Genomic DNA, 22,675 nt, shown 5'->3' with positions numbered 1-22,675 from the left:
ATTGCCTGTTATTAAGGGACCTTTTTCTCTTTTCAACTGGCTTTCAAGGCATTGCTTAAACAGATCTGAAGAAATGATGAATCATACTTGACGCATTAGAATCATTTTTGTGGTGGAGGTAGCATTTGAGCTAAGCTTTGAAAATGAAGGTTTCCACGAGCAGAGAAGCACGTAAATCACTAATAACCGCTCTGAAAAGACCTCTTCTTCCTTGCTTCTAAACTGAGTTTCTTGATTTCTTAGTTAAAGGTGTCTTCTCTCCCTACTCACCAGGGGAGACATCAAAAGTAGGTAGTTTAAAGATATTATATATTCCTCCTTCCATTTCTTATATTATGACCTTATCAAACTACAGTGCTTCATGTATTCTATTTATTTTCCATTTTCTTGTTGTTTTGTAGTCTGTTGGTTTCTAGCAAAAAAAAAAAAAAATTAAAAAATATGTTTTAATGTACCTATCTCTGAGAAGTACTTGAGAGTGTTTAGTAGGTGATGATGAATTAGATGATGACAAGAGTTGGAGATCAAATAAAAATGATTTGCTCAGTATCCAGTATATATAGCAAGTACACATAAATGTGTGTGGCATGCATATGACATTTAGGCCTAACTGTGCTCTTTACTGTCACTTAAATTTCAATGTTCTTAAATTCTTGATGTTCTTAAGTTTCCTCAGCAGTAAATTGATATATTAAAATAACATTTTGTACCCATTTGGGGGAAGAATAACAAAGCTAAATTGAGGTTTCGAATGTTAAAGCATCTGGCCAGGCATGGTGGCTCATGTTTGTAATCCCAGCACTTTGGGAGGCCAAGGCAGTTGGATCACCTGAGGTCAGGAGCTCAAGACCAGTGTGGTCAACAAGGTGAAGACAGTGGTCTCTACTAAAAATACAAAAATTAGCTGGGTGTGGTGGTACGCACCTGTGATTCCAAGTACTCAGGAGGCTGAGGCAGAAGAATCACTTGAATCCAGGAGGAGGTAGTTGCAGAGCACCAAAATCACACCACTGCACTCCACCCTGGGCGACAGATTGGCAAGTTATTGGCAAGCAGCTAATGTGTTGTTTAGGCCTTTTTTTCTTTGAACAAGCAGAATAATTGTACATGCGTTGAGTTTCCTTCATCTTTATGTACTTCATGATAAATCAAACTCCAATTAGCCATCTTTCTCAGCATCCTGACATCTTTTAACAATAAACTTTACCTAGTCCTAAGTTTAGCTCATAAAAAAAGAAAAAAATAAATTTTTTATTGCTAGTTGTTTCTAGAAAATTGCATTGTTTCCTATTCATGGCTATGCTGTCAGTAAACTTCACACATTCTTTTTAAGGGTGAGAACAAAATCATTTTGTTTCTGTATGTGCCAGGTCCTCTCTTACAATGTGAAGTACATGGAAAGTGCTCAGTAAATCGTTAAGCTGTTATGCATATGGATGACCTAGAAATGGGGTGAAGAGAGATATGTTGGATTTTGGATCAGAAGGGAAATAATAGCTGACCATTTTGAGCAGAGAAATACAAATAACATTTTAATAAAATAAACATGATGGTCTTGAGCTTGTCATTTTAATAGGAATTCATTTTACTCTACCATAACATCTGAAAGTAAGAAATGCCTTTTCCCTGGGCTCTCCTCTCTTTTCTGTCTACCCTGTCTCCCAAGTCATTTTCTCAAGCTCCATGACATTTATTTATTTATTTAGTTAGTTAGTTAGTTAGTTAGTTACTGAGACAGTCTCGCACTGTTGCCCAGGCTGGAGTGCAATGGCACATTCTCAGCTCACTGCGACCTCCACTTCTCAGGTTCAAGCAATTCTCCTGCCTCAGCCTCCCCAGTAGCTGGGATTACAGGCACAAGCCACCAGGCCCTGCTAATTTTTGTATTTTTAGTAGAGATGAGGTTTCACCATGTTTTCCAGGCTGGTCTCAAACTCCTGACCTCAAGTGTTCTGCCCACCTCAGCCTCCCAAAATGCTGAGATTACAGGTGTGAGCCCCGCGCCTGGCCTCCATGACTTTTGATGTCATGTCGTTGAGAACCAATGACATCCATATTTCTCTCTGCAGTCTTAACCTCTCTTTGAGCTCAGGACACTCGGTCAGACTCAAATGCTTCACTTGATGCCTCTCTTGGATATTGGATAGGCCTTTCAAACTTATGTCCAAAAGACAATTTGTGAATTTCTCTCCCATATAGGAGAGTCCAGTCTGGGAGTCTTGTCCCACTCCCATACGCTCAAAGGTTTCTTCATCTTAGTATCAGTAACCACCATTTAACTAGTTGTTTTAGCCAAAAATCAAAGAATTATCCTTGATTTTTCTCTCTTCCACATCTGCCCTTCTCACAGTTATGCAAATCATTAGCAAGATCTGTTAGCGCTTCTTGTTAAAACGTATCCCAAATCTATCTACTTTCCATCTGCACTGCCACACTGAAAGTCCAGGAACACAAAATCCTTCCATGGCCTTCTCTTAAATATGAAATGAAATTGAAACTTCCTACCATATGACCTACAAGCTTCTTCATGATCTGACAGTCCCTCAAGTTGCATGTGGCTATACAGGCTCTCCATTGCACAGCTTTTAGGGGTTCTCTATATCACCTCATTCTTAGTCATTGTTTGTCAAATCTTTTAGTGTCTTCCCTCATATCACTGCTATTGTCTAAATGTTTGTGTTCCTCCAAAGTTCATATGCTAAAACCTTAATCTTCAATGTGATGGTGTTTGGAGGTGGGGACTTTGTGAGGTAATTAGGTCGTCCCTAATGGAGAGGGGTTTGAGCCCTCCGAAGAAGAGACAGGAGGGCTTGCTTCCTCTCTGTCTGCTCTTCACCAAGTGAAAATACAGCACAAAGATGGGCAGCCATCTGTGAGCCAGGGAGAGATCTCTCACTAGAAATGAATCAGGTGAGCACCTTGATCTTGGGCTTCCCAGTCTCCAGAAGAGTGAGAAATAAACTTTGCTTACGTCACCCAGTCTAGAGTATTTTTGTTATCACAGCCCAAACTAAGACAGTCTCTGTGTTTATTCCCTCCAACTTCTTCCAGACCCAATTCCCGATTATGCATTTAGCTCTCAGTCCCTATCTTTGTTCCATTTCATGTGCATACCCAGTAGTTTCAGTATTTCAGCAGAAGGATGTCTCTACTTGTTCACTTAAATTAAAGTCTAACTTCTGTCCAAGGACAGCACTTCTTATCTTTCTATACTGAATATCTGCCATTATCCTTCACCTTGTCATAGTGTGAAGTCTTAAGATGTGTTGTCATTTTTCTGTTTTTTGCGGGTTACTACCAGACCACTATGGCTCCCACTTTCCTGTGAAAACCTTCATCCTTTCCAGCTCATACCATCCATATTTACCACTTCTTCTCCTTTTTAATTTTCCTTCATCTACAGGTGATATCTGCGGTTGAAGCCTACAGTCTTCCCTTCCTCCATCATGATGTGTGACTTGCATATCTTGCTTGACTCATGTTCTTTGACCTTCTGAAGTCTAACGATCTTCATTCACTCTGCTTCCATAGTGCACATTCAGGGTTATATCCTGGATCTTATTATATCCTAGCATTGTTCCCTCCTTTGCTGGGCACAGTGGCTCACACTTGTAATCCCAGTGCTTTGGGAAGCCAAGGCCAGAATATGGTTTGAGCCCAGGAGTTCAAGCCAGCCTGGGCAACACAGCAAGACTCTATTTTAAAAAATGAAAGAAAAATAAACTTAGCCATGTGTAGTTGAGCACACTTGTAGTCCTAGCTACTCAAGAGGCTGAAGCAGGAGGATTGCTTGAAACCAGGAGTTGAGCCTGCAGTGAGCTATGACTGTGCCACTGCACTCCAACCTGTGAGACAGAGTGAGACTCTGTCTCTGCAAAGAAAAAAAAAAAAAGAAAAGAAAAGAAAAGAAAGGTGTACCCTCCCTGAATTGTAGAGGCCAAGTTACTTTCTTTGACTCCAACTTCATATTCTTTCATCATTTTTTACCTCCTCATTCCCCTACCACCTTCTTTTCTGGGAACTGTGGATAGTTCCTAGAAGATATGCTGCTTCTAGGAATGATCTACAGTTATTCCATTGACTCACTCTGCACTGCACCCCCAGCACTCCCTTGTCATGGCTGTACTTTCTTCCTGCACAGGTCGAATCCTGTAGATTCTTTTCATATTCCATCTCTTTTCCCTTTTCTGACATTTGCCACTGTTGGCCACTCTGTGCTTCAAACTTCCTCCTCTCATTACTCCACTCATTGGCCTGACGTTTTCTGCCCATCCAGAAAAGTTGCTCAGAGTTCTCTCCATCACCATCCTTGTCTTCTTTCTTTTTTGTGCTCTCTTAAGGCACTCTGAGGCACATCCATTTACTAATGATTCCCAATTACTGTATTTCTCTTCTATATTCCAGAATCATACATCCAACAGCATGCTAGATGTTTCTGCCTGGATGTCCCACAAGTATATTTAAAACATGTTGTGCCGGGCGCGGTGGCTCAAGCCTGTAATCCCAGCACTTTGGGAGGCCGAGGCGGGTGGATCACGAGGTCAAGAGATGGAGACCAGCCTGGTCAACATGGTGAAACCCCGTCTCTACTAAAAATACAAAAAATTAGCTGGGCATGGTGGCGTGTGCCTGTAATCCCAGCTACTCAGGAGGCTGAGGCAGGAGAATTGCCTGAACCCAGGAGGCGGAGGTTGCGGTGAGCCGAGATCGTGCCATTGCAATCCAGCCTGGGTTAACAAGAGCGAAACTCCATCAAAAAAAAAAAAAAAAAAAAAAAAAAAAAAAAAAACCATGTTGTGACACCTATTAGGATGGCCATTATCAAAACATCCAGGAAATATCAAGTGTTGGCAAGGATGTGGAGATATCTGAACCCTTGTGCATTGTTAGTAGGAATATAAAACGTTGCAGCCTCTGTAAAAAACAAAACAAAGCAAAAACAGAGGTCTGTCAAGAAGTTAAAAAGAAAGTTTCCATATGATCCAGCAATTCCACTCTGGGTACATGTACAAAATTATTGAAAGCAAGATTTGTAGGGAAAGAAAAGCATACACCATTAGGGAATGACTTGAAATTTGTATATGTCGCTTCCAACCATCTCATTCACCTGTGCCTCATCATGCGTCCATAGCTAGCTGCAAGAGGCTTGGAAAAGTAGTCATTAGCTGTGTGTCTATGCGTTCAGAAGAAACCTATTACTACAGAAGAAGAGACGAATAACTATTGAGGCAACCACTAGCAGTTGCTGACACAGTACTCAGCCCGGACTTCGTGAGTGCCTTTCCCTTTCAGAGAGGATGAAGTGTTAATTCACTCAGACTCATCTCATGAAGGTATGGTTCAGCATGAGATGCAAGGGGTAGCAACAAAAAGTGATTTTGACATCAGGATCAATGCAGGTGCTAGTAACTAGTCACTGACCTGAGTTTAAATTGAAGAGCGAGGACTGTCATCCATCAAGTTATTCAACTTAAGCTTCTTAAAATAATTTTTGTGCTGACAAGGATACAAACAGGTAGGAATATCTACTTTGCTGGTTCGACATGTGAACTTGGGTCTATCATTTGCCTGTTTACCTACTGGGTTCTACCGGGTCTGGGCATGTTCAGCGTGGCATTATTTACAATAGCTAAAAGGTGGAAGCAGACCAAATGTCCATAGGCAGATGAATGGATAAACAAAATGGTGTAACATACAATGGAATATTATTCAGCTTCAAAAATAAAATTCTGATGCACATTACAATATAGATGAACTTGGAGGACTTTATGCTAAGTGAAGTAAGTCAATCACAACGAAACAAATACTGTATTGTCTCACTTATATAAGATATTTAGAGTAGTCAACTACTACATTGCCAATAACTAGAGTAGTCAACTCATAGAAACAGAAAGTAGAATGGAAGTAGCATGGGCTGGGGAGAGGGGAAATGAGGGAGTTGTTATTTAATAGGTTCAGAGTTTCAGTTTTGTGAGACAAAAAGTTCAGAGACTGGTTATATAACAATGTGAATGTACTTAAAGCCACCAAACTGCACATTTTACAGTGGTTAAGATGGTGACTTATGTTATGCTTATCTTACCATAAGGAAACAGACAAAAACATGTCCCCACTGAACTGTATATTTATTGCCCAGTCTGCTCTCTTATGGTTTTTCAAATCTCAGTGACTGGCATTTACCAGTCAGAAAGCTGAGTACTAACCTGAAATTTTCCTTCCATGTCAACCTCTCTGCAAAACTAATAAGCAAGCCCTTTGCTCTATATTCTTAACAGCTCTTCACACTCCTCACTCTGTCTGTCTGCTTATTACGCTCTCAACTCTCTCACCCAGAATTGCTACTGTTATTTTCTTAACTGCTCTCCCTGCCCTAAATTTCTCCATTTCAAATTATTTTCCATGTCTCGACTAGAATCTTTTTTTTTTTCTAAAATCCAGATGTGAACAAATTGTTTCCATATCCCGAAATACATTAATAGTTCCCCACTGGCTGCTACTATTTAGAATGGAAAACTCTTGCTGATCTAGTCCATTTCTTTCTTTTCTAATTTCTTGCTCCTATTTCTTCTTGTGCCTTTTTTCATACAATGCACTCCAGCTATAGTAAACTGTAGTTCCAGAGAACATGTTGTACTGTCTTATGCCTCTAGGACTTTGTTTACTCTGCACTCTGTGCCTGGACTGCTAGGAATCTTCCTCCCCATCCTGTCCACCTGGTGAACACCTGGGTTTCTTTGAAGGCAAGTCAAAACTGGTTTTCTATATGAAACTTTATCTGACTACTTCCTTTTTCCCTTAGTCAGAATTTATCTTTCCTCCTTCATAACTCCTATGCAAAATATTTTTTAAAAACTCTTTGCCTCTGTAACGTTTTATTGCCTTTGTTTTACACGTGTGGGTCCCTTTATTTCATTACAATTATTTTGAAATCAGGGCCGTGGCTTATTTTTCTTTATATCCTTAATGTTTGGACAGTGTTTGGAATATTGTACATGTTTATTAAAAATTGGCTGGATACATTATTAAATGACTATTAATTTTTTATTTTTATTTTTATTTTATTTATGTATTTCTTTTCTTTTCTTTTTTTTTTTTTTTTTTTTTTTTTGAGATGGAGTCTCGCTCCCATCTTGCAGGCTGGAGTGCAGTGAAGTGATCTTGGCTCACTGCAATCTCCACCTCCTGGGTTCAAGCAACTCTCCTGCCTCAGCCTCTAGAGTAGCTGGGATTACAGGCGTGCATCACCATGCCTAGCTAATTTTTGTGTTTTTAGTAGATATGAGCTTTTGTCATGTTGGCCAGGCTAGTCTTGAACTCCTGATCTCAGGTGATCCAGACACCTTGGCCTTCCAAAGTGCTAGGATTACAGGTGTGAGCCACCGTGCCTGGCCTATTTATTTATTTATTATGGTGTCTTGCTCTGTCACCCAAGCTGGAGTGCAGTGGCATGATCGTGGCTCACTGCAACCTCCACCTACTGAGTTCAAGCGATTCTCCTGCCTCAGCCTCTTGAATAGCTGGGATTAAAGGCACCTGCCATCACGTCCAGCTAATTTTTGTATTTTTAGTAGAGACGGGGCTTCACCATGTTGGCCAAGCTGATCTCGAGCCCCTGACTTCAGAGGGTCCACCTACCTTGGCCTCTTAGGCGTGAGCCACTGAACCTCACCATGGTCATTAATTGAACATTCATTCAACAAACATTTATTGAACGCCTGTTATAAGTGTTGGGGATACCAAGCATCTAGTGCATAATTTAGTAAAACAGATAGCTTAAGGAAAATAGGTGTTAATACTTACCCCGGTGATATAGCAACTACTTAACAAATGTATCAGTTGAGTGGTTTGGATGGTGGGGAAAGAGGAAGGCGATAGGGAGATAGTAGTGGTGTTAGAAAAACTTTCATATAGGCAGTACTGTTGAATGATTATTTTTGGTAAGTAATATAAATATATTGGTGGAACAAACAGAACCCATGAAACATTTGGGGTTCAGACCACTGCATTCATTGCAAAGGTACCATTTTTCACCAGGCTGGGAGTAGCTAGAGACAAATTGAGAAATCATGTTGATGCTTTTTAAAGAGTGTGCATGTATCCTGCCAGCAACTGGGCTAGGAGAAAATTTTAAGCAGAAAAATTGTAGGACCAACTTTGTTTATTAAGAAGAAAACAGAATTTGAGGGGGAAGAGATTAAAAGCCAGGAAATATTGGGAGATCATTGTCCGGATGAGTAATGTTGGGTTTTTGTGATAGCAAAAATGGAGAGGAAGGGCTCAATTCTAGGAGTTTTAAAGCCGATCAAGATTTAGTGACGATGAGATGAGGGAGGAAAGATGGAGAGAGTGAAAATGAGAACAACAGATGTGTTTCTCATGAGGCAATCTGACGGCAATCTATAAAGGCAAAATATTGCACACAGTTGTTTTTATTATCTTTTTCTAGTTGCTCTGAGTTTCGATTGGGAAGGTGGCTGTACTTTTAGAGACGTGTTCACATCTAAGGAAGATATCACATTTCGGATAAGGTTTTATTTCGGAGAATTTTCAAGGAAGGAGAAAAGATGATCCGCGCAGACAGGCCTAGTGACAGAACTCAGTTCCGCTCCATCCCAGGCCACGCCTTCTCCTCTCCGCGAGCGTGTGAGGAACCCCAGAGCCGCAGACCCCGCCCACTCCCTTCCAGACCAGACCGTCCTTCCTCCGGCCTGGCCTCCTCCCTAGCCAATCACCGCTCAGTTCAACGTCATTACCGCGCGCCGCCAGGGAGCGTGTCAGAGGCCGGACCACGTGTACTGTGTTGACTGTCAAAGTCTCTGGGAGCCCCGTTTCCGGAAGCGGTGAGTTCTGAGAGAAGTTCCTGCACCGTAGTTCCCCAAGTCTGCGAATCCCCAACTATGAGCGCCTCAGGCGTACTGTCCTTTACCCAACAAGGCTGGGAGCAGGTGCTGGCCAAAGTGAAACGGGCTGTGGTTTACCTGGACGCCGCCTGCGCCGAGAGCCTGCACTGGAGCTGCGGATCTACCCGTCTCCTGGAGGCGGTGGGGAGTCCTGAGTGTCACCTTCGAGAGTTCGAGTCCGACGCAGTTGGTGGTGGAGCCAAGCAGCCCAAGGCCGTGTTTGTGCTGAGCCGCCTGCTGAAAGGCCGGACCGTGGAGATCCTACGAGACATCATCTGCCGCAGTCACTTCCAGTATTGTGTGGTGGTCACAACCGTGAGCCATGCTGTCCACCTCACTGCTAATCATGTCCCAGCGGCGGCAGCGGCCGAGATGGAGGGGCAGCAGCCGGTGTTCGAGCAGCTGGAGGAGAAGCTGTGTGAATGGATGGGCAACATTAACTACACGGCTGAGGTGCTCCATGTGCCGTTATTGCTTGCCCCTGTCGCTCCCCACCTTGCGTTGACTCCAGCCTTTGCATCCCTTTTCCCACTGCTACCCCAGGATGTGCAACTCCTTAATAGTGTCCGACCGGATAAGAGGAAGCTGGGCAGCCTGGGTGATGTGGACGCCACTGCCCTAACCCCGGAGCTGCTCCTGCAGATCAGGTGCCTGGTGTCAGGCCTCAGTTCTCTGTGTGAACATTTAGGAGTACGGGAGGAGTGTTTTGCTGTAGGTTCCTTAAGTCGGGTCATCGCTGCGGATCTGGCCAATTATACCCCTGCCAAGAACAGGAGGAAGACTGCTGCAGGCAGGGCATCAGTGATTTTTGTGGACAGAACCCTGGATCTCACAGGTAAGTGCCTTGCTGTGGAGTTCTTCGTATCCATTCTCCACATTGCTGGGACTTTCACTGATTCCGCATGTATTTTTTTGACCTTTTTATTATGCACCAGATTGAGGATACAGATAACTAAATGGGTACAGTCTCTAATCTCACAGAGTTTATAGTCTACAGTGGGATATAGACAAGTGAATTAGCAATTTCAATAACATTTGTTAAATGCTGTAAAGGATAGAAATGTTATAAATGCTCATTGCCTTGTTAAACAACAACTTTAATTAGCCCCAGATGTTGCAAAGTGGAATTATGCTGACATGGAGGAAAACTGTGCACCTGGGAATTTTTATTTTTATTTTTTATAGAAATTTAGGAATACTGGTATTCACAACAGCCTTTCATAAGAAGACTCTGGTTTGTTGGAGAAGTATTAACAGATGACCCAGTGGAAGGAAAACTTTTGTATAGTAAAACATCAAAATATCACAGTTGAGGTTTAGGAAATGAGTGTTAAAGAAAGAGGCTGAACTTAAATGTCACTAGTAAATGAGATGAAATAGAATTGTAGAAAACATTTTCAAATGTTTATTGATTTATTTTTAGCTCTCATTGTATTAAAGATGAAGTAGATAATCTCACATTGTAATAATGTATTATTTACACAAAAGAAACAGATGTAATCCTAAAGCAGATGAAGAAAAGACACTTTCTGATGCTTGATAGTTATTTTCAAAGGTCAACTTCATTGTTTTATAATTAGGTGTAAATACTGTTAGTAATATAGGCTAGCCACTTCCAAGTCTTGGGAGAATAATAAAAAAACTTACATTGGTAGGCATTCCCTTTAATAGGCCAGAAAAAAAGTTGAATTAAGTTATAAAAACTAGAATAGGTGTATTTGAGTTTTTAATCTTAATATGATTAATTTTCAGATAAAAAATGGAAAGTAAACTAAATGGTAGTACTGAGATGTAGGCTTAATTGTGTGACTGGGAAAGCCAGGTGTCCAATTTATAGGTAATAACTGTAGCATCGCAGAGTCCATAGGGGATTAAAAGATAAAACCTTTTGAGTAGATGCTTGTAGGGACATGGATGAAGTTTTTTAGTGGATGCTATATATTACTTTTACTTCTATCTGTTTAGGCAAAAAATGTAACCAGTTGTTTCATAATCAGTTGGGAAGTTCACATAATATTGTACTCTCCCCCAAGACTTCAGTTAGACAAAACTTAATGTCCCACTGTCCAGCATCATAGTAACAGCTCCTCTACATCTTCAGTATCTAATATGTTTTTTAAACATACAGAATCAATGAGGTGAGCATAACTTCTTCCCTCTAAAAGTTTACAATATAACATAGTCAAGTATAATTTAGAGCCGGGCACAGTGGCTAGTGCCTGTAATCCCAGTACTTTGGGAGGCTGAGGTGGGCAGACTGCTTGAGCTCAGGAGTTTGAGACCAGCCTGCGCAACACAGCAAAACTCCATCTCTATAAAAAATTTAAAAATTAAATAAAAATTAAAAAAAAAATTGAAGAATTAGCCAGGCGTGGTGGCCTGTATTCCCAGCTACTCAAGCGCTCAAGAGGCTGAGGTGGAGGATAAATTGAGCCCAGAGGGCAGAGGTTGCAGTGAGCTGCAATCACGTCACTGTACTCTACCCTGGATGACAGAGCCAGACTCTGTCTCCAAAAAAAAAAAAAAAAAAAAAAAAAAGAATTATTTACAAAATTAGGGCACATAGAAAGACAAAGTTGCAAATCATTCTGCTATAAAGACACAGGCACAGGTATGTTTATTGTGGCAGTATTCACAATAGCAAAGATTTGGAGCCAACTCAAAAGCCCATCAATGATAGACTGGATAAAGAAAATGTGGCACATATATACCATGGAATACTATGCAACTATAAAAAAGGATGAGTTCATGTCCTTTGCAGGGACATGGATGAAGCTGAAAACCATCATTCTCAGCAAACTAACACAAGAACAGAAAACCAAACACTGCGTGTTCTCATTCACAAATGGGTGTTGAACAATGAGAACACATGGACACAGGGAGGGGAACATTGCACACTGGGTCTTGATGGGGTGGCGGGGTCAAGGGAAGAGATAGCATTAGGAGAAATACCTAATATAGATGATGGGTTCATGGATGAAGCAAACCACCATGGCACGTGTATACCTATGTAACAAACCTGCATATTCTGCACATGTATCCCAGAACTTAAAGTATAATAATAATAATAAGACAAAATTGCCATTCAGCAGCAATCATTTCATAGGCTCTTTCCTGTCAGGCCTCCGGATCTCTTTCCCCATACTCCTTAGCTTTCTTGCTTCTACTATCACTGAGAAAATAGAAGCCACTAGAAAAATTTATATTTTACCATCACCAAATCTACCACCTTTTCTACATCTGTACCCATGTCTTTTTCCTTCCTTCCTTCACATTGAAAAGAGATATACTGTCCCTGCCACTATCTAATGCCAACTTTTTCACCTCTGTAGACTAAATCCTCTCTTTTCACTTCTCTCATAGATTTACTGTTTTTCAAATACTCTCTCCCTTTCTTAGATAATCATTTTTTCTTTTTCCCTGGGTTTTCCCCCAACATACAAACAGTATGGAACGTCTTCTTTCTTGACTTCTCACGCTCCTCCAACTTCAATTTTATTTTTGCTTTATTTTATAGCAAACTTGAAAGAATTGTATATACTTGTTGCCTCCACAAATATCTGCTCCAATTTTCTCTTGACTCCACTTCAATTAGACTTTTATTTTCCACTACTTCCCAGAATTTTCGTTGTTTTATTACCACATTCATTCTTCTGAACTTCAAAGCAGCATTTGACACAGTAAAGCATGCAAATAGTTAAAAAAAGCAATTAAAGAAGTATAAACATATACAGACAAGCAACCCCTTAGGCTAGCTTCTTGTATAATACCTCAAAGCGTAACAATGACATACTTGCTCAGTGTTCCAGTAGCCTCTCATCATACCTTGCGCCAAGTTTCTTACTGTTATTTTCAAAGCCATGCATGATCTGCCTGTGTCTGTCTCTTCCACCTCATCTGTGACTGATCTCCCCTCTTACAGCATTGGCTACCTTACCATTGTGAGACATGGTAAGTATGTTTCTGTCTCTGGGCCTTGGCATTCCTCTGCAACTCTGCTTGGGATGTTCTTCCTTGAGGTATCCACATGGCTTTCTCCCTCACATCATTCCTGCTCCACAGAGAGCCCTTCCTTGGTAACCTTCTTTGACACTCTCTTACGCTTTACCTGGCTTTATTTGCCATAGCCTTTACTATTCCCTGATTTATTACCTGTTTCCTCCCACTTGAATGGAAACTCTTGAGGGGAGGGACTCTGTTTTGTTTACCGTTTATTAACCAGCAAGAGTACCCTGAAAATAGTAGGTATTCAATATACATTTATTGAATAAATGGATGAATGAGTAGATTATAGGTTGTAGATACTAGACATTCATTGAGGTTAACACACTTATTTTTTCTTTTTTTTTAAATTTGTTTATTATACTTTAAGTTCTGGAGTACATGTGCGGATTGTGCAGGTTTGTTACATAGGTAGACACGTGCCATGTTTCTGAGGTTCTTAAATTGTATCATTAGTTATATACAAATACAGAAAAAATGATGCATACTTTTCTGAATAGTCTAAGATTTGGTGTCTTGGGCTCACAGCAAAACTGAAGAAAGAAAATAATGTTATTAACTAGTTATATTTATATGAATATTTTATGGATAAAAACCACTTCTGACTGGGTGCAGTGGCTCATGCCTGTGATCCCAACACTGAGTGTGGTGGCTCATGCCTGTAATTCCAGGCGGAGGCTGGTGAATCCCTGGAGCCTAAAAGTTCAAGAACATCCTAGGCAACATAAGAAGACCCTGTCTTTACAAAAAATACAAAAATTAGTCTGGCACAGTGGCTTATGCCTATTGTCTCAGTTACTTGGGGGCTGAGGTGGGAGGATTGCTTGAACCTGGGAGTTTGAAGCTGCAGCAAACTATGATCATGCCATTGCACTCCAGTCTGGGTGACGGAGCAAGACCCTGTCTCAAAAAAAAAATAAAATAAAAATCCCACTTTTATATTACCTTATTTGATCTCAATGAATTAAGTGAGTTAAGTGTTCTTTATCATTTTAAGAATAAAGAAATTGAGACCCAAAAGTTGTTCTTTACTGAAAAAAGCATAAGAGTTAGCCAGGTGTGATGGTATTGTGTCACATTTGACATTTCTATGACTATCAAAGTTCAACATCTTTTGTTTATTGAATTGTCAAAGGGAGAGTTAGTGTTATATTGTTATATTGTTAGTATATATTGTTATTTACTTTCTTTCTTTTTTTGGGGGGGAGTGGGGCAGGGTCGGGTGAAGAGAAGAGACTGTTCATTGGCACCCGTAGGTATTTTTGGCTTGGCATGAATGGTGGTGATGAAAATGTTCTAAAACCAATTGTACTGATGGTTGTGCAACTTTCCAAATATATTAGAAACCATTGAATCGTACACTTTGAATAGATGAATTGTATGGTGTGTAAATGATACCTCATTAAATTTATCAAAAAAGGTATGTACATTATGATTTCTATTCACATTTTAAAACATGCAAAACAGTATTACCTAGTGCATGTATAAACACGTGTGGAAAAATGCAGGCAAGGGTGGTATTTGAAAACTGAAAATTGTGTGCTGACACTCGCCTTTACACAGCTCTGAGAACTTGAAGAACATCGGTCCTGCCGGCCAGGAAAGGACAAAGTTCCGAAGGTGATCGCCTCTGTGCAGAGAGGGAGGAGCCCAGAGAGGACCCAGCAGGCTTCAACCATTTTTTTTTTTTTTGAAAGAAAAAAAAAGAAAAAAGAAGAAAGAGAGAAAGAAAGAAAAAAAGACTTAAAAAAAATGAATGAAGGAGAGGAAGAAAGAGGAAGAGGAAGAGGGAGAGAGAACAGGAGAGAGAGCTTCCTGATCTGTAAAATAAGGACCTCAGAGGATAATTGAGAGGATAAAATAAGTTAATATATCTATCTTCTACAACAGCTAGAGAAAGAAATAGAGTAAGCGAAAGGTTCCCCCTATGCGATCCCACAAGATCACTCCAATTCTGGTTACTCAAGACCGTGTTAAAAATGGTATGGATGAGGCCAGGTATGGTGGCTCACGCCTGTAATCCCAGCACTTTGGGAGGCCAAGGTGGGTGAATCACGAGGTCAGAAGTTCCAGCCTAGAGCATCTCAAATAATACTTAAAAATTTTGTATAATAAAAGAAAAATTATGCTTTTTGAAAATTAAAATGTGATACAAATCTTGGCATTTTATGTATTTTATAAAAAAAGAATCTGAAGTTATTGTAACATCGATAGACCCTAAATACTTGTCTACATTTGAGTCATGTGAATGGCACTAATTAAATTTAAAAGGTGAATATTGAATCCTCTAAAGCTGGATATGTCATAAAATGTATTCACAGAAGAACAGGATAATTAGAATATATATTCATTTTACCAAATCTGAGAAGCTGAATAATCATGGTCATGAAAAATTGGCATTTTGTTATTTTTCTAATATAATAGTCTATAACAGTTTCTGATGGAATGTGAATTATTTTATTAATTGGATAAGTCTCGTGCTCTTGTAGCAAACATTGGGTAAAATGAAGTTTTCGTAGAGTTAATATCAACTATAATCCTACTATCCAAAGATAACCCTTCATAAAACCATGGTGTGTGTGTGTGTGTGTGATTTTTAAATTATTACGACAGGGATATATGTTCACCATAGTAAGTTTAGAAGTGCATATAAATAGCAGAAAATAAAAATCTCAGTTTGAGAACTGTTTAATCAATATACGATAATTTTAAAAAATGATTCCTCTGCTTTCGAACATTTGGGATGTTGTTATACAATATTTTGGTCACATAAATTATACTTTGGTTTTATAAAAATAACTTAGCCATTGCACCTTAAAGGAATAAGTATTTTATGTCTTGACTTCTCATATTCAGAAATTTTTGAGAGGATTGTCAACAGTTTCAATTTGCAGAAGGTTTAATGAAGTGAGACTTGCTGAACATCCCTGAGTTTGGGATCCGAAGGGGGAATGAGCAACAGCTAGATTGCAGAGGCTAAAGAAGTTAGGGAAGAAAGACAGCACACATAGAACACTTGTTTGTGCCATGTGTCTAGGGAAGGCAGACGAAAAATGGGAGTAGCTTGGGGTAAGGACTAGACTTTGGGCATCAGATTCAGAGAAAAGTTTTTTTTTTGTTTGTTTGTTTTTGAGACGGAGTTTCGCTCTTGTTACCCAGGCTGGGGTGCAATGGCGCGATCTCGGCTCACCGCAACCTCCGCCTCCTGGGTTCAGGCAATTCTCCTGCCTCAGCCTCCTGAGTAGCTGGGATTACAGGCACGCGCCACCATGCCCAGCTAATGTTTTGTATTTTTAGTAGAGACGGGGTTTCACCATGTTGACCAGGTTGGTCTTGATCTCTCGACCTCGTGATCCACCCGCCTCGGCCTCCCAAAGTGCTGGGATTACAGGCTTGAGCCACCGCGCCCGGCCAGAGAAAAGTTATTTTGATGATAAATGGCGATTGTTAAAATTTTTAGTAAGTCAGGAAGTAAATAGTAGAGAGACAAAGAAATTCATGATGCTGTGAGGTAGTCCTAGTGTCTCCATTTCAGCCTTATTTTAAAGACATAATTCACATGGACATTTCTGATCCCTCTCTGGATACCAGGGCCATTTAGAGTCACTAGGCATTCATTCAGCAAGTATTTACCAAGCAGTTTCTAGTCTGAGTGCTGGAGAGATAACTATAAATCATAAATGACATAAATAAGACATGGTTTTTTCTAAACCTAATAAACAAATATTCTACTGATAGAACAGGAAACTCTTTTTTCTTCCTTTCTTCTTTCCTTCCTTCCTTCTCTTTCCTTTTTTCTTTCTTTCTTTTTTCTCTTTCTTTCTTTCCTTCCTTCTTTCTGTTTTTCTTTCTTTCCTTTCTTTCCCTTCCCTCTTCCCTTCCCTTCCTTCTTTTCTTCCTTCCTTCTCTCTCTCCTTCCTTCCTTCCTTCCTTCCTTCCTTCCTTCCTTCCTTCCTTCCTTCCTTCCTTCCTTCCTTCCTTCTTTTCTTCTTTTTCTTTTTTGAGACAGAGTCTTGCTCTGTCACCCAGGCTGGAGTACAGTGGTGCGATCTTGGCTTACTGCAAACTCCGCCTCCCAGGTTCAAGTGATTCTCCTGCCTCAGCCTCCCAAGTAGCTGGGACTACAGGTGCATGCCACTACTCCTGGGTAATTTATTTATTTTTATTTTTTTGTGTTTTCAGTAGAGACGGGGTTTCACCGTGTTAGCCACGATAGTGGCCATCTCCAAACCTCATGATCTGCCCACCTTGGCCTCACTAAGTGTTGGATTACAGGAGTGAGCCACCACGCCCAGCCAAGAACCCCTTTCTTTAACGTTAGAAGTCACCTTAGAAGCACCCATGCTGGCTCTGTAATAAATCACTTTTGTGTGCCTGATTTTTTTTTTGTTGTTGTTTAACTAAGAGCATGTTTTTCGGAGTTATCTGGTTCCTGGGTTTGAATTCTTACTCTGTGATGTACAAGTCAATTATTTACTTTATCTTGAGCAAGTTGAGCATAATAATACCTACATATTAAGGTTGCTGTAAGAATTAAGTGGATAATAAATGAACAGTATGGAACTTAGAACCTGATATAACAGTAGCTCTTAATGAATATTAGCTATTTTGATGAAAATAATGAGGGTGGTAATGATGATTCCTTGGGTTCCTGGTTCAGCCTTTCCTTCCTGATTCTTCTTTCTCATTAATATGACGTGGCAAAAACAACAGAGAGATAGAGTTAGGAAGGCATTAGAAGCAAAATGTTAATTGATATGAAGTTGATGGGTTCATAGCAAATAGATGTGGCAAGTCCCACACAGTGTCAGAATGATGTCTTCCAAGCAGTCATGGCTTTGCAGAGAGAGCTTGGTTTTATTTAAAAAGCCTTGAACTGTGTCATTAGTCTTGAATTTTAATGTGAGTTTATTAATTAAAATAAAATGCCTAAAACAGAGCCTAGTACACAGAAAGCACTCAATAAATGTTTGTGTCATTGCAGGCTATTACCATTTATTGATTTATTTTTTAAAAAATTATTTATTTATTTTACTTTAGGTGAATACTGTATCTGGCATTTCTTCCCATGTTATCCCTCCCCACCGTCCCCTCCCTCCCCACTCCCCCCATTGTCTCTCCCCTACCCGCCCCCCAACTGCCCCCTGTGTGTGATGCTCCTGTCCCTGAGTCCACGTGTTCTGATTGTTCAACACCCACCTATGAGTGAGAACATACAGTGGTTGGTTTTCTGTTCTTGGGTCAGTTTGCTGAGAATGATGGTTTCCAGATTCATCCAAGTCCCTACGAAGGACACGAACTCTTCGTTTTTTTTATGGCTGCGTAGTATTCCATGGTGTACATGTACCACATTTTCTTTGTCCAGTTTATCATTGATGGGCATTTGGGTTGGTTCCAGGTCTTTGCTATTGTACACAGGGCTGCAATGAACATACATGTGCATGTGTCTTTATAGTAGAATGATTTGTAGTTCTTTGGGTATATACCCAATAGTGGGATTGCTGGGTCAAATGGAATTTCTATTTCTAGATCCTTGAGAAATCGCCACACTCTCTTCCACAATGGTTGAACTAATTTACACTCCCACCAACTGTGTAAGAGTGTTCCTGTTTCTCCACATCCTCTCCAGCATCTGTTGTCTCCCGATTTTTTAATGATCACCATTCTAACTGGTGTGAGATGGTATCTCAGTGTGGTTTTGATTTGCATTTCTTTAATGACCAGTGATGATGAGCATTTTTTCATGTTTGTTGGCTTCATATATGTCCTCTTTTGAAAAGTGTCTGTTCATATCCTTCACCCACTTTTGAATGGGATTGTTTGTTTTTTTCTTGTAAATCTGTTTTAGTTCTTTGTAGATTCTGGATATTAGCCCTTTGTCAGATGGGTAGATTGCAAAAATTTTTTCCCATTCTGTTGGTTTCTGATTCACTCTAACGATGGTTTCTTTTGCTGTACAGAAAACTCTGGAGTTTAATTAGATCCCATTTGTCTATCCTGGCTTTTACTGCCATTGCTTTTGGTGTTTTAGTCATGAAGTCCTTGCCTATGCCTATGTCCTAGATGGTTTTGCCTACATTTTCTTCTAGTGTTTTTATGGTGTTAGGTTTTATGTTTAAATCTTTGATCCATCTGGAGTTAATTCTAGTGTAAGGTGACAGGTAGGGGTCCAGTTTCTGCTTTCTGCACATTGCTAGCCAGTTTTCCCAACACCATTTATTAAACATGGAGTCCTTTCCCCATTGCTTGTTTATGCTGGGTTTGTCAAAGATCAGATGGTTGTAGATGTGTGGTGTTTCTTCTGGGGTCTCTTCTGTTCCATTGGTCTATGTCTCTGTTTTGGTACCAGTACCATGCTGTTTTGATTACTGTAGCCTTGTAGTATAGTTTGAAGTCTGGCAGTATGATGCTTCTGGCTTTGTTCTTTTTGCTTAGAATTGTCTTGGCTATGTGGAGTCTCTTGTGATTCCACATGAAGTTTAAAGTGTTTTTTCCAGTTCTGTGAAGAAGGTCATTGGTAGCTTGATGGGGATAGCATTGAATCTATAGATAACTTTGGGCAGTATGGCCGTTTTCATGATATTGATTCTTCCTAACCATGAACATGGAATGTTTCTCCATCTGTTTGTGCCCTCTCTTATTTCGTTGAGCAGTGGTTTGTAGTTCTCCTTGAAGAGGTCCTTTACGTTCCTTGTTAGTTGTATTCCTAGGTATTTTATTCTCTTTGTAGCAATTGTGAATGGGTGTTTGCTCTTGATTTGGCTCTCTGTTTGTCTGTTATTGGTATATAGGAATGCTTGTGATTTTTGCACATTGATTTTGTATCCCGAGACTTTGCTGAAGTTGTTTGTCAGTTTTAGAAGATTTTGGGCTGAGACGATGGGGTCTTCTAGATATACAATCATGTCATCGGCAAATAGAGACAGTTTGACGTCCTCCTTTCCTAATTGAATACCCTTTATTTCTTTTTCTTGCCTGGTTGCTTTGGCTAGAACTTCCCATACTATGTTAAATAGGAGTGGTGAGAGAGGGCATCCTTGTCTAGTGCCTGATTTCAAAGGGAATTCTTCCAGCTTTTGCCCATTCAGTATGATATTGGCTGTAGGTTTGTCATACATAGCTTTTACCATTTTATGATATGTTCTATCGATACCTAGTTTATTGTGAGCTTTTAGCAGGAAGGGCTGTTGAATTTTATCAAAGGCCTTCTCTGTATCTATTGAGATAATCGTGGTTTTTTGTCTTTGGTTCCATTTATGTGATGGATTACATTTATGGATTTGCGTATGTTGAACCAGTCTTGCATCCCTGGGATGAAGCCTACTTGGTTGTGATGGATAAGCTTCTTGATGTGCTGTTGCAATCTGTTTGCCAGTATTTTATTGAAGATTTTTGTGTTGATGTTTATCATGGATATTGGCCTGAAGTTTTCTTTTTTAGTTGAGTCTCTGCCAGGTTTTGGTATCAGGATTGGTATCATTTTGGTCTCATAAAATGAATTAGGGAGGATTTGGTATCAGGTTTTGGTATCATTTTGGTCTCATAAAATGAATTAGGGAGGATTCCCTCCTTTTGTATTGTTTGATACAGTTTCAAAATGAATGGAAGCAGCTCCTCTTTGTACATCTGGTAGAATTCGGCTGTGAACCTGTCTGGACCTGGACTTTTTTTGGTTGTTAGGCTATTGATTGCTGCCTTTACTTCAGCCCTTGTTATTGGTCTATTCAGGGTTTCAGCTTCCTCCTGGTTTAGTTTTGGTAGAGTACAAGTGTCTAGGAATTTATCCATTTCTTCCTAGCTTACTGGTTTATGTGAGTAGAGCTGATTGTAGTAATCTCTAATGGTAGTTTGTATTTCCATGGGATCAGTGGTGATATCCCCTTTATCATTTTTTATTGCATCTATTTGATTCTTCTCCCTTTTCTTTTTCATTAATCTGGCTAGCGGTCTATTTTGTTGATCTTTTCAAAAAACCAGCTCCTGGATTTATGGATTTTTTTTGAAGGGTTTTTTGTGTCTCTGTCTCCTTCAGTTCTGCTCTGATCTTAGTTATCTCTTGTCTTCTGCTAGTTTTTGAGTTTTTTGATCTTGCTCCTCTAGTTCTTTCAATTTTGATGATAGTTGTCGATTTTAGATCTTTCCTCTCTTCTCTGGTGGCATTTATTGCTAGAAATTTCCCTCTCGATACTGCTTTAAAGGTGTCCCAGAGATTCTATTAAGTTGTGTCTTCATTCTGGTTGGTTTCAAAGAACATCTTTATTTCTGCTTTCATTTCATTTTTTATCCAGTCAACATTCAGAAGCAAGTTGTTCAGTTTCCAAGAGATTGTGGGGGTTTGAGTGTGTTTCTTGATCCTGAGTTCTAGTCTGATTGCGCTGTGGTCTGATAGACTGTTTGTTATGATTTCTGTTCTTTTGCATTTGCTGAGGAGTGATTTGCTTCCAATGATGTGGTCAATTTTAGAGTAAGTGCAATGTGGTACTGAGAAAAATGTATATTCTGTGGATTTGGGGTGGAGCATTTTATATATGTCTATTAGTTCTGCTTGGTCCAGCTCTACATTCAAGTGCTGGATATTCTTGTTAATTTTCTGTCTCGTTGATCTGTCTAATATTGACCGTGGAGTATTGAAGTCTACCACTATTATTGTATGGTAGTCTAAATCTCGTTTTAGGTCATTAAGGACTTGCTTTATGTATCTGGGTGCTCCTGTGTTGGGGACGTATATATTTAGGATAGTTAGCTCTTCCTGTTGGATTGATCCTTTTACCATTATGTAATGCCCTTCTTTGTCTCTTTTGATCTTTGTTGGTTTGAAGTCCACTGTATCAGAGACTAGGATTGCAACCCCTGCTTTTTTTTGTTCTCCATTTGCTTGGTAAATCTTCTTCCACCCCTTTGTTTTGAGTCTATGTGCATCTTTGTATGTGAGATGCATTTCTTGAATACAGCACACCAATGGGTTCTGACTTTTTATCCAGTTTGCCAGTCTGAGTCTTTTGATTGGGGTGTTTAGGTCATTTACATTCAATGTTAATATTGTTATGTGTGAATTTGATCCTGCCATTTTGTTACTGGCTGATTTTCTTTCTCATTAGTTGACACCTTTTCTTCATTGCATTTTTGGTCTTTGCCAACTGGTTTGCTTTTGCAGTGACTGGTACTTGTTCCTTTTCCATGCTTAGTGTTTCTTTCAGGAGCTCTTGTAGGGCAAGTCTGGTGGTGACAAAATCTCTCAATAATTGCTTGTCCGTAAATGATTTTATTTCTCCTTCAGTTATGAAGCTTAGTTTGGATGGATATGAGATTATGGGTTGAAAGTTATTTTCTTTAAGGATGTTGAATATTGGCCCCCACTCTCTTCTGGCTTGTAGGGTTTCTGCCTAGAGATCTGCTGTTAGTCTGATTGGCTTCCCTCTGTGGGTGACCTGACCTTTCTCTCTGGCTGCCCTTAGCATTTTTTCCTTCATTTCTACCCTGGTGAATCTGACGATTATGTGCCTTAGGGTTGCTCTTTTTGAGGAATATCTTTGTGGAGTTCTCTGTATTTCTTGAATTTGAAATTTGGACTGCCTTGCTAGGCTTGGGAAGTTCTCCTGGATAATATCCTGGAGTTAGTTTTTCAGCTTGGATTCATTCTCCCCATTATCTTCAGGTACTCCGATCAAGCATAGATTAGGTTTTTTCACATAATCTCATGTTTCTTGGAGGCTTTGTTCATTTCTTTTCACTCTTTTTTCTCTTGTATTGCCTTCTCTTTTTATTTCATTGAG

The 22,675-nt window shown here is 39.9% G+C and overlaps 1 protein-coding gene across 3 annotated transcripts in view; it reads left to right on the top strand.

Annotated features, from left to right (window-relative positions):
* Nucleotides 1–8,678: 8,678 nt before the first annotated feature.
* SCFD2 (sec1 family domain containing 2) overlaps nucleotides 8,679–22,675 on the top strand; it is a 435,739-nt gene continuing 421,742 nt past the window's right edge. Inside the window, exon 1 of one of the 3 annotated variants that reach the window (XM_074396122.1) lies at nucleotides 8,679–9,735. In XM_074396122.1, coding sequence (XP_074252223.1) covers nucleotides 8,898–9,735 — 838 coding nt within the window. In that variant the 5' untranslated portion in view covers nucleotides 8,679–8,897. The remainder of the gene's footprint in view (nucleotides 9,736–22,675) is intronic. The other 2 variants (XM_074396123.1, XM_003933627.4) reach the window with 2 other exon arrangements.

This window comes from Saimiri boliviensis, chromosome 3 (assembly GCF_048565385.1).
Source record: "Saimiri boliviensis isolate mSaiBol1 chromosome 3, mSaiBol1.pri, whole genome shotgun sequence".
Classification (NCBI taxonomy): Eukaryota; Metazoa; Chordata; class Mammalia; order Primates; family Cebidae; genus Saimiri; species Saimiri boliviensis.
This window is presented reverse-complemented; position numbering and strand designations above follow the sequence as displayed.